Source organism: Geotrypetes seraphini, chromosome 3 (genome assembly GCF_902459505.1).
Source record: "Geotrypetes seraphini chromosome 3, aGeoSer1.1, whole genome shotgun sequence".
Taxonomy (NCBI): domain Eukaryota; kingdom Metazoa; phylum Chordata; class Amphibia; order Gymnophiona; family Dermophiidae; genus Geotrypetes; species Geotrypetes seraphini.
In genome coordinates, this window is record NC_047086.1 from 223,523,903 (window position 1) to 223,536,986 (window position 13,084).

Genomic DNA, 13,084 nt, shown 5'->3' on the forward strand with positions numbered 1-13,084 from the left:
ATGTGGATTGAGGAACCATATTTCTTGTATTTTATATGAGTTGCATTGGTTAAAAGTGGAAGTTGTAGCTTTTTGGACATGAAGGGAGAGACATGATTATTCCAAGGAAAAACTGAGGAACCATGACAAGCACTGTGCACTCAAGACGTGAGCTATGGCGTGGATGCTACATGTAATGGAGAAAAGTTTCACACTTGACATTTAGCAGCTATGTAGAGACCTTCAATCAATATGTGACTTATTAAAAATTGATACTGGAGGATGTGAAGGCTTATTTGGAATTTAGGATTCAATTATAATGGTGACGGGACAAAAGCGCGCAAGCCTTCAGCACGCCGACATTGCAGCGCTGACAATTCGGCACAAGACACCAGCGCGCTGTATAAAAAGTGACTTTTAAAGAGCTCCGACGGGGGGGGGTATGAGGGGGAACCCCCCCACTTTACTTCAGACTGTTCGCGTTGCTGTTGGAGGGGGGGGGGTATGAGGTATGCAACCCCCCACATTAGAGAAAACTTAACTTTTTCCCCCCAAATCAGGAAAAAGTTAAGTTTACTCTATAATGGAGGGTTTCAACCCCCCGCCCAACGGCAGTGAAGAGTATGAAGTAAACTGGGGGGATTCCCCACTTGCACTCCGCGTCTGAGCTCTTTAAAAGACATTTTTTAGGCGGCGCGCTGGTGTCTTGCACCGAACTGTAGGCGCGCTGAAGTCTCACGCGCGAATGATTATGAACCATTATAATGGGGGATTGAGAGGGACTTTAAGAGCAGTGTAGATAAGAATTTTTCCCTTTTCTTTTCTTATCATTTAAGCCATTGTTGTGTATTGAAAAGGGTAAATACCACAGAAATGATAAAGAAAATTCAGAAAAAAAGGGTCCATCTGAGATGCTTCCCATATACAGTATATAAAAAGTGCTCAGTGACTGAAGATGCCTAACTCCGTGGGAGATCCTGGCAGTTGAAACTGAGCTGCAGCCATGGCATGAGCGCTGGAGACCTTCTGTCTCTCAGTGACGTGCTGGGGGCTTCTGACGCCACTGTGGTTGCTCTTTTTTTCCACTTCCTCTTCTGCTGCAGTTTCAGTTCCAACTAACTTCAGGACAACTTTTTCATACTCCACTGCCTTGTGGTTTCTCTTGTTTAAGTCATGCTTACCACCGAAATGCCTCAGCACATACTATTCCTTTTTTATTTTTGTGGATTACTTAATTTGTTCTAGTCCAAGAATAGTATCCTGTTGCACCCCTCCCCCCCCCCCCAAACAGTAATTAAACATTGTCACCCATCTGCAGCTATGAGTTTTGGTACTGTAGCAGATGACTAACTGCTGTAGAGCTTCCTCCTCTTCATATTAATTTAATTATAATTTTTCAAAAATTGAACAGAAGACTTTTTTTTTTAAGAGTTAACAGCATAGAGAAAACATCTTTTTACAAAATTTTTACTTCAGTAGCCAGCTTTTTCCAGGTTCACAAATCCAACAGGAGCACATTAAGCTGCTTACAGAGGCCCAGGATTTGAGGGATGCTTTACGCTGGCTCTAGCCAGCTGTCAGAGCTGGTTTCCAGCTTAAGGACCTACAACTGAAATGCAGGTTCTCAAGAGCTGGAATATAGGACAAGGAAGAGAAGCCCCAGTAATTTCCTGCATTTCCTAGAGCCAACTTTTTTTTTTTAAGGTGTGTACATCCCAGTTTTTCAAGAAAAGTGTTTAGTGGATGTTTAATATATTTTAATATACCTTTTTTTAAAAAATATGCAATCCCTTCAGTTTACCATCTTTTAATAACACTATTTCCTCTCTCATATTTCAGCCTCCAAGTGATCATCCCCCCCATCCTCCTGTCCCTCATTTTTGCTCATTGCAAAGGGAACCAGAACTTGTCCAAGAGAGCAAGCAAGAGCTCATGCTGTACACACAACAGAATACATGCCAACATGTATTATGAGCTCAACTACAAGAAAAACGAAAAACAAAGCAGCCCTACTCCCTAGACATATTTACTTTCAGTCCAAGCCACAGACCTGCAAAGAAAAAAAAAAAAGCTTGCTGCATGTTATAAAGATGTTCCAACAATTATTCCTGTATTTTCATTCTATGCTCACGATCTTTTCCTCCCAGAGGGGAGGAGGATGGCTTTTTAACTTCTCTTATTAAGATCAGTTACACATCCACCTCCCTTATCCTCACCACGCACTATAAGCCTGCTGCTGGACAATATTCCCTGCAGCAGGAGCCAAGATAGCGCACTTTTCATGTGCATGTTCCCTCTTTGGAAACTTGCACATAGTTTCACAGTCACATCTATTGGGCAATTACTATTCACAGGAGTCTTCAGGTAACTAGGCTAAAAATGGAGTCAGCTGATGCTTTCACGCTGTTCCTCCTTACATCCAATAGCAGGGCAGAGCTTTCACAGTGCTCACTGTCGCAGCCAATAGCAGGGAAGCTTTCACTTGCCCTTACCTCCCTGAGATTTAACTGAACTAGCCAATATCATCAACAAAAACCTAATTAAAAGGGATTCCAGAAGGCCAGGACACCAAGGTCACATGAAATATGCAAGCCAATGTGACCGGAGAACGCTGCAGCACAATTCTGAAGAAAACCAGAGAAATGGTTCAAAGTTACTAGGGGAGAAGAACCAACCTGGTTTCCCTGTAACCCACAAAAGTGCAAAGCATAACTCTTGAGGCAGATAATTCTTTGTAAGAGATACCCAAAATAGCTTTTGAGAGAAAACAGAGTAACATTTGAACATTGCTGGTCCTAAACTTATAGCAGTTTCAAGAACTTAAGGCACAAGCTGAAAGGCCACAAAAACAGGAGTAGGGCCACGGAAGGGTTACAAAGACAAGTCACTATCTGAAAACATGGAAAGAAGCTGCTGGAGTTAGAATATACGATAAAGCAGTCCTTTTCTATCATTAATACTAAACCTAGAAAAAAAAAAAGAAGTGATTTTGCTTTTGCTGTCAACTCGGTCACAAAGTGCTCTGTGATGGCAATCGGGCTGTAGTTTGTACAGGGCCATGGAAACACCTGTCGCTATTGTATGAGTGCAAGTCAAAACTGGAAAGGAAAAGCCAAGGCACTTCAACATTTCCAAATATCTGGATTAGAAATAGGAAAGGGAGGGGGAAACAGGCTGTTGCATGAAGAATTTCCATTTCAGTTTTCTATTGCTCCATCTGCTTGCTGTTCCTTGCCCCCTCCTCCAACCACAATGGTGAACAAAGCATCAGTTGCAAGGCTGAAAACAGCTGTAGCAGCAAATTTTAAAGTAATTCAATTACCATGTGAAAAAAAAAAAACCCAATCCTTAAAGGAGCCCTTTTGTCAGTATGATTTAGATTATGAGCTTGAAACATTTTCAACTTTTGTGAAAGCTGCTACTTTCACCATTAGGAGCTCAAGCACACAGGGGAGCCGCTGCACTGATCCTCGAGTCATGTGCAAAGCACCACAGCGACAGTGCAAAGACTAAATCGTAAAGACGAAGAATGAATGCAGAAGTATATTTTTAAGTACAGCTTTCAGGGACATAAGTGTGCTTTCTATTAAAAAAAAAAAGTGCAAACAAAATTAGGTACACCTTCTTCCCTGTTAAACCAAAATAACTTAGGCCCAAATAAGAAGTTGGGCTGCATCTAGTGAAAACTGGAGTCGCCATCTCTGTGGCTGAGGACAGGTGACGGGTGTGGGTGTTAGAGAGATATGCTTGTGGTTTAAGGGCCCTGACTTAAAATAAACTTCAAGTTTCAAGGGAAAATAATTGACATTAACATTCCCACCCCAACACTGACCCTTCAAACATTCAAGTAGCTCCTTCATGGCCATAAAGTAACAAAGTAGTAACTTTTTTAAACTCTTCCATTCTTACAGAAATAAATATATATATATATAATTTAATAAAAAAAAAAAAAAAAAAAAAAAGATTTGCCAGGCTGTGCTTACAAGTGACTCTCCTCCTCTTCCAATGATCTGTTCAGTCCAGGTATAAATTTTAAGAGTTTCTGACGAAAACTTTTGTGCTTGGATTTCCTAGGCATCATAAAGTTGCTTTGGTCCTGGGATTTGTCCCAGCTACGGTCCCCAGCAAATGTACACTTGAGACTGGTGCTTCGACTCAGCGAGGACTTCCGAGCTTTTGTGTTACTCTTTCCTCTGTCATCAAGAGAGTCTACAGATTCAAAATAGCAGGTCTGGTACAGAGAGTCATCGCTGTCCTCAGGAGTGCTACTCATACAGCTTGCACTGCTGTACGTACTCCCTGCTGAAAGGGCGCCTGATAGGAGTCTTGTGTCGTACAGACAGGATCTCACCGATTCCAGGGTGTCATAAATGCTAGGATCTTTCACAACTATCCCTGAGGAATGTGGAAGGGGGGAGATGGGGGGGGAAGCACACACATTACCATCAGAACAATTTTTAAGTATACCCAGCAACATTTTACTGGACAAAATTAAAATTTTTAAATTAAATTTTAAAAACTCCACAACATAGAAACACAATGGTAGATAAAGGTGAAATTGCCCATCCACTATATCCTTTTCCCAAGATCCTACTTGCCTGTCCAAACACTTTCTTGAATTCAGATACAGTGTTTCCACCACCTCTACCAGACTATTCTACGCATCTACCACCCTTTCTATAAAAAAAGTATTTCCTTAGATTCCCCCTGAGCCTATCACCTATTAACTTCATCCTATGCCCTCTCTGGAGTTTCCTTTCAACTGAAAGACTTGCCTCATGCACATTTATGCCACATAAAATGTCTATCATATCCCCTTTTCCTACCTTTCCAGCAAAATATACGTATTGAGATCTTTAAGCCTGTCCCCATACACCTTATGCCGAAGACTACACACCATTTTAGTAGCCTTCCTCTGGACCAACTCCATCCTGTTTAAATCTTTTTAAAGGTGTGGTCTCCAGAATTGTATACAGTATTCTAAATGAATTCTCACCAGATTCTTATTCAGGGACATCAATGCCTCCTTTTCCTGCTGGCCATACCTCTCCCTATTGGTTCATAGACAACGGCTCGAAAGACAAAAGCGCGCGCCGCCGCACCGCTCTAAATTACAGTTTTTAGGTGCTCCGACGGGGGGTTTTGTTGGGGAACCCCCCAGTTTACTTAAGACATCATGCCGGCGTTATGGGGGGTTTGGGGGGTTGTAACCCTCCACATTTTACTGTAAACTGAACTTTTTCCCTAAAAACAGGGAAAAAGTGAAGTTTTCAGTAAAATGTGGGGGTTACTTACAACCCCCCACAACGCCCTCACAACGTGGCGCGATGTCTATTAAGTAAACTGGGGGGGTCCCCCCCCACACCCCCCATCGGAGCACTAAAAACAGTAATTTAGAGCGGCGCAGTGGCGCGCACTGCGCTCAATTGTCTGGGTGCGCCTTTGTCTGGGCGCCCTTTTGACCTGACACCCTCCCTATGCACCCTAGCATCTGTCTAGCTTTTGCCGTCGCCTTTACAACCTGATTAGTTACCTTAAGATCACACACTTATCACACCCAAGTCCCGCTCCTCTTTCGTGCACAAAGTTCTTCACCCACTAAACTGCATCATTCCCTCAGATTTTTTGCAGCCCAAATGCATACCCTTACATTTCTTAGCATTAAATCTTAGCTGCCAAATTTCAGACCATTTTTTTAAGCTTCGCTAATCCTTCCTCCTGTTATTCACACTAGAAAATGACATGGTGATAAAATTCATCACCGTTCCCGTCCCTGCTGATAACCACTAGAAACAATCTCGTGACATTTTTTAGTGTATCTCTACCTCAGTCCATCTACACTAGTATTCTTCAGTGCAAGGCTTGAGGGTCAGTGGCTGTGTCCATTCATACTCTGATTCTTCCCTCTCTCCTTAAAGAATGACATGGGGATGGTTTCCCGTGGTTATCCTCAAGGACAGGAACAGTGATGAATTTTGTCACCAAGTCATTCTCTAATTCACATCATTAGGGGTATCTACTCTATTGCAGATTTTGGGATCATCTGCAAAAAGGCAAATCTTACCCAACAGCCCTTCAGCAATATTGCTTACAAAAATGTTAAAGAGAACAGGCTCAAGAACCAAACCTTGAGGCACACCACTGAACATCCCTTATCACCCCCATTCCCCCCTCCAAGTATCCCAACCAACCCCCAATTCCTCCCAATTAGTGGCAAAAAAACTAGCACTCTTTTGTCCTTTCAAAATGAATACACCCTTCTGTCTAGATTTAGGGCTCCTTTTACAAAGGTGCGCTAGCGTTTTTAATGCACGCACCGGATTAGCTGAAAATCTACCGCCTGCTCAAAATGGTAACAGCTAGCGCACGCGGCAATTTAGCGCACGCTATTCAGCGCGTTAAGGCCCTAGCACGCCTTTGAAAAAAGGAGCCCTAAGGGAGCTACATTGCTGCTTTCCAGTCAAAGGCGTAGCTGGTTTCTCAGGGAGTGATGGAGGACATAATGAAGACGCAGCTACCATCCACCCTCACCATTTTATAGAAAATGACTGCTAGGAGGTGCTCCTTGTAAAAACAACAGAGCTGGTTCCTTACCATGTACTAGTCTCTGCTCTTGGACCATAAGAGATCGATATTCTCCCCACTTCTCATACAAGGTTTGCTACAAAGCAACCAAAAGTCATTAGAGATCTGTATCAAGGTCTCCCCACCCAGCCTATTTATCAAGAATTAGGCCAGACTTTCCTCTCACCTTCAGGTACTGCAGTCGGGCCTCCAGTTCAGCTCTTCTGATAGCTGTTCCATACATGGTCTCTAGCCTGTCAGTCATTAGAGGGGGGGAAAAAAGTTTAGAGATGTCGACTTTAATCAGCTCCACAATAAAAGCTGTTACAGCAAAGTATTCAAGCTTCAAATTGACATGAGCAATGATTGGAAGGAATAGCTAATTACACACACTCAGTACATGCATCTCCTGACCAAAAAAGGTCGAAGAGTAACAATGAAGGGGGGGAGGGGGTTGCGGGAGAGAGGCAGCCATGACAACAGCTGCCACCTGGGGGGAGCTAGTTAAGTCAAAAAAGTGCAGGGCTGTTATGATATAGCATCAGGTGAACCCTGGCCCAAGGAACTGAATGCGCCAAAGGTGCACCACTACAGAACGGGGTTCAAGTACCAAACAGAACAGCAGTCCCTCCCCAACATCACCCTGTGCTTCTAATGCATAGAGAAGTCTGTACACATGAAAATGCCATATTTAAATCACAGGCTATTTTAACCCATCTCACTGATTCTGTTTTTATTTTATGAAAACAGTCACTAAGACTTATCAGATGTGGTTCAGAAATAGCCACGGCACAGTAATAATACTGCAGCTCATAGCTAATATTTACACCTTTGACAGGAAATGGGCGGGACTGTTGATACTTTTGCATTTAACTCTTCAGATCAGTATTTTTCTGGAATGCTTGTCCATCTTTTGGACTGGGGGATGTTTTTCAGCCTGCTTACTTCACTTCTTAAGGAACATTCATAATTTGTTATGACAGACAAGACATTCCACAGTCAGATACTTGGCAATAAAATTTGGGGTGCTATAGGACTCTGGTATTTTACCTTCCCTTTTTAAAATTTATGTTGTTTAGAGATGAAGTATTTCATACAAGCAGATGAGTTGCAGCCTACTTACAGAAGTCTAAAGTCAATAGTTGACCGAGTACAAACTATTTTTGAATATGTGAAAGACTTTAATGGTTAACAGTTAAGAGCACATCCAGCTTATTGGCCCTAACTGAACACTGGAATCTTCCAGTTCAAAGCTTGTGCTTTGTAGCTGGCCACTATCACTGGAATAGTGGATTTGTGCAAGCTTTGGGATACTGGGTCCTATGAAACAGGCTAGTCCATTTTTGACAGCATACACAAGCCCCGTTTCTTACATGCTTGGATTGCAATTTTATTGTTAATTGGCATGAAGAAGTATCTATACTGCTTTCAATACTCAAAGCATAGTGGTAGCATGGCCCTGGTTTTATACCAATTCCCATCTTTATACATCGTTGTAGGACTGTGATCCTGCACTACTAGGTTGAGTGCACAAACATGCCCCAGCCCTCACCCATCTGCTAGGAGGTTCCTTCATTAACAAAAGATCGTTTGCACTTTATTTTTTGTCTATTATTCAGTATTTTTTACTCTTTTTTGACTTTGTTATTTTGGTTGTTCTATTTATAAGGTATTACCATACAGGAGTTCTCACATATCTGGATGCATATTACATATTATTATTCCATATACTCCAAGGAGCACATTGAGATCTCTGATAACAGATTAGTCATTCCCCATCTATCAAAAATAAAACGGGAAACAACCAGGAACTTAGAATTTTTCGCTACAGCACCTATGCTATGGAACTCACTCCCTCATCATTTAAGATTAGAACAGTCATTTTCCAATTTTCGTTGAATGCTAAAAGCACATCTTTATGAAAAGCTTTTTAGCATTGCAAGTTCTGCATGAGGACTGTACCTGAACTACTATTCTTGAGAAATCTGAAAGATTTTAGATTTAATACACTACTTTTTGGAATGTGGACTTAATTTTGAACGATTGTCTCTCTCCTATTTTTTTAATGGAGTTATTTTCTTTGTATGCTTAAATTGTAAACTGCCTTGACTTGCCCGAAAAATAAGGCAGTATATCAAATATAACAAACGATAAAACAATAATATTACATGTGTTTTGCTGAACCACCTAGAACTGGAGATATTTATTTAAAAGTTCTTATATACAGCACTGAGACCTGACCTTCAACACACACTGCCTATTTGAAACTTTTCCTTCTGAGGCTCAGGGAACATCTTATCTCATAAGACTGAATTTATAGCTCTTTGGCATTCCATAGATAACTTCAGAATTCATCAATTTTTGTGTGTTGTAAGAGGCTCAATGCTATGGCTGTAAAGCTTAAAACCACATGTGATGCTTTTATTGCTATACATCCGAGCACTCGGCTGGGTTTTCAATGGCAGTATAGAGATTCGCTAAAATCTTTAATTTGGACAGACACACGAGAAGTATCTGGCCTTTGTGCTATGTTCCGGCATGCTGGAAGGATAAGATTAAACAAACAGAAAACCAAAAACCAAACAAATGATGATTTGCTTATGTGTTAAGTTCATTCTTGTTAATGCCCACAGCAGAATGAAGGGTTTTCACCTGATGTTATTTCCAGATGCCTTAATTATCTCCACAATCTCTCGGTGTCTCACACCTTCGACATTAATGCCATTGACATTGGTGATGGTATATCCTACAGACAGAGAGGAAAGATCTGTTAGAGGTTCTTAGCCTTCCCCCCTCTAGGAACAATGGTACAAGCTGCAGAGAGCTTTGGGCCCACCTCCAGCTCACTCAGGAAACCTGCTCAGTCATTTCCTGGACAGGAAGTCGAGGTCACTGAGCTTAACTCAAAAGTACAGAGAGAAGAAGACAAGAGAGGCTCTTTCCCCAAACAGAAAAAAAAAATATTCTCATTATTCATTTTGCACTGCATAAAGAGGGGGGAATCATAAACCCAGTCTACTGGAAAAGGATAAAAGTACCTTTAAGGACAGATTTCAGTGATGAGTCCAATTGACAATTCTGTTCTATAAATTTAGGTGCGAAGTGGCAACTTTAGTGAAATTCCCTGCCTGGGGGAGGAGGGGGCAGTTTAGCCCAATTACAGGACTTACAGAACACATTTCTGGGCCAGCTGCCCACTCAATTCTTTTGAGGTTTAAACTATATTTCTGAACTAAAATCAAGATCTTCAGAGATCTCTGCCAAATTATATTTTTTTTTAAGATAAGACCAACACAGCTGAAGATCAGGACTCAATTTACTATGTACATATTAGGAATGTACAGTGCCCCTAGAATAAAGACAGAGCAATATAGAAACTATGTAATAAATAAAATACAGACTTATGGGAATCCAAAGCTGATCCCACTACACTCGATGGCACTCGTGCTATATGTGAAAACCCACTGTTCCCAAACCAGTTCCTATACTGAGCCGCTCACTGTTGTCTGTGGATCTTGTAAGAACATAAGCAATGCCTCTGCTGGGTCAGACCTGAGGTCCATTGTGCCCAGGAGTCCGCTCATGTGGTGGCCCAACAGGTCCAGGACCTGTTCAGTAATCCTTTATCTATACCCCTCTATCCCCTTTTCCAGCAGGAAATTGTCCAATCCTTTCTTGAACCCCAATACCGTGCTCTGCCCTATTACTCCCTCTGGAAGCGCATTCCAGGTGTCCACCACACGTTGGGTAAAGAAGAACTTCCTAGCATTCGTTTTGTACCTGCTTCATTCTTTCTGCCTCATTTCCCTCTCCCCAGGTTTGCTGCATTTCTGATGCAGCCACATTTTTTCAGCTTTCCAATTAGATTCACATCCCCTCAAATTCTTTGGCCATTTATGCCGTATTCATACCATTGGTGAATTGAATGCACAATGCGTTGAGCGGCACAAAACCCCCCAAATTCTACAGACATAAACCCACAGACCAAAACTTTCAACTATTTCATGACCCTCTTTTCTTAGGACAGCAGCTCTGCATTTTGTACTGTGTGACAGGAGGATCACTCACCAGGTTTTAGCCCAGCCAGCTGGGCAGGACTCCCTTCATGTACTCTACACACAAAGGTGAACATTTCCACAGTGTTTTTGTCCTGATGGTGCAGCCCATAGGTCTGTGAAAAGAAAACTTAAATTTAGATATTTAAGAAGCTGTAAGAATAGCTTTTGCTGAGACATTTATGGCCTTGGCTTACCTTCCAGCCCAGCCAAAATTGGCTCCATCTCTACAGGCTCAATTTTACTTAACTGTGACCCCCTTATGTATTTGCTTCATGAGAAACACTGAGGAAAGTATGAAGCACACGTCTCTGTTTCTAAGGGCATTTCTTTCATAGTGGGATAATTGTTAGAACAGGAGAGGTCTGGTAACTTAATTGCACAAACCTTTAGTGGTTCAACATCGGAATGTAATTGAGCCTCGACTCCCTCCCTCTCTCATCTCCGCTCTCCCCGGTGCTGTGAATACTGCCCTCACAGCTTCAGCCCTTTACAGCCAAAGGCTAGAAAGAAGGTCTAAACGGCTTGTCCCCATAATCTTATTTTCTCTATTTGTAACGTGCCATCAACATTCATGATGCTAACAAGAGAAGACCAGTCATGTCAAATAGAAACCATAAAAGATAGCTGACAAGTCCCATCTAGTTCGCCCCATAGTATCCAGAAGCTTCCAAGGACTAGGACAGGGGTGTCAAAGTCCCTCCTCGAGGGCCGGAATCCAGTCGGGTTTTCTGGATTTCCCCAATGAATATGCATTGAAAGCAGTGCATGCAAATAGATCTCATGCAGATTCATTGGGGAAATCCTGAAAACCGACTGGATTCTGGCCCTCGAGGACCGACTGACACCTGTGGACTAGGACATAAAACTACCCAACCCTACTACTACTATTTATTATTTCTATAGCGCTGAAAGGCATATACAGCGTTGTACATTTTAACATACAATAGACAGTCCCTGCTCAGAAGAGCTTACAATCTAATTTAGACAGGACATTTCAGCGTTGGGGAGATTATGGTAGAGGAATTGATACAGTGGGTTTAGGTATCTGACAGCACTGAGTGGGAGTTAAGAGTTAAGTTTAAAAAAAAGTGGGCCTTTAGCTTGGATTTGAACACTGCCAGGGATGAAGCATGACGTATTGATTCAGGCAGTCTGTTCCAGGCATACGGTGCCGCAAGAAAGAAGGGATGGAGTTTGGAGTTGGCAGTGGAAGAGAAGGGTACAGATAAGAGATGCTTGCCCACCCCAGGAGTATCCCACACAAGAAACACACATACCAACCAACACAGAACATGAAACTTATTCAAAACTTTATGAAGCTACCAGGAGCGGCGGGCAGTTTTTGCTCTTAGCCAGTTTTGTGTTTTCTTGGAATATCTTGCAATTTTGTTGCCGATTGTTCTGCCTCTGTACTACTTGCCAGTGTTTGCAATTTTACTGTGTCATTCTGGACCCATGCTTGTTTCTCTTGTGGTCTCGTTAATAAAAATGATGTTAAAAAAAAAAAAAAAGTGCTTGCCCGAACCCACACACATTACCTTTGTCACAGCAAAGTGAATCAATTTTTCACCCTTTCAAGTGCAAAAACCAGGGGACCCTCAATGAAATTGCATGGGAATACTTATCAAAATAAACATGACATTTTGTTTTTACTCAATAAATAGTTAAGCTCTGGAACTCATTTGCCAGAGGATGCAGTTAGTGGTTAGAGCTGGGTTTAAGAAAGGTTTGGACAAGTTCCTGGAGAAAAAGTCCACAGCTTTCTATTGAAACAGACATGAGGGAAATGCCAATGTTTGCCCTGGATCGTTAGCATGGAATGTTGCTACTATTTGGGTTTTTGCCAGGTACTGTGACCTGGATTGGCCACGGATGGAAACAGGAAACTCTTAGATGCACCATTGGTCTGACCCAGTATGGGCTGTTCTTAGCAGCTTCTTCCGTGACTAAAGCAATAGCACTGGGGAATCAGAAGGGAAACTGGACCTTTGGTCTGTTTTCAACACAAACCATGTAACCACCTCTTACAGCACAGCAAAAATATAAAACCCACAGGACAGACTAAGGAACTATTTAAAGGTCTCCACTGACTCAGCTAGTGAGCAGACCAAGTGACATACTGCTTAGTGACACTGATGGGAAAAGAGTTAGGTTTTACACAAGTCAGCCACTCAATTCATTGAACAACCAGAAGGGCCTGGGATCCTGTAAAATTGGAGGATTTCAGCATCAAAAAGAAAGGTAGTCCCTTAGTTTTACATCTGGTCATATTGCTCTGATCCGATTGTTAGCTGGAGTTTATGTACTAGTTCTAACTGGACTGTGATTGTCCCGCAAGGGTCTGCCTTACAGCATAGGAGGATTCTCTCATTTGGTTTGTGGTAATGGTATCATCTACACAGAGGACATATTACATCCCTTTCCCAATTCTTCTGGCTATTCTGTGCGACATGCTTGGTTGGCCAGGCACACATTGGTGATTT

General features: G+C 42.1%; 1 protein-coding gene across 1 annotated transcript in view; it reads right to left on the reverse strand.

Annotated features, from left to right (window-relative positions):
* Positions 1-1,430: 1,430 nt before the first annotated feature.
* TAMALIN (trafficking regulator and scaffold protein tamalin) overlaps positions 1,431-13,084 on the reverse strand; it is a 29,846-nt gene continuing 18,192 nt past the window's right edge. The window contains exons 4-8 of the mRNA XM_033939351.1: positions 10,612-10,714; positions 9,196-9,289; positions 6,731-6,797; positions 6,574-6,640; positions 1,431-4,374 (exon numbers count right to left, since the gene is read on the reverse strand). Of these exons, the coding sequence (XP_033795242.1) occupies positions 3,959-4,374; positions 6,574-6,640; positions 6,731-6,797; positions 9,196-9,289; positions 10,612-10,714 (747 nt within the window). The 3' untranslated portion in view covers positions 1,431-3,958. The remainder of the gene's footprint in view (positions 4,375-6,573; positions 6,641-6,730; positions 6,798-9,195; positions 9,290-10,611; positions 10,715-13,084) is intronic.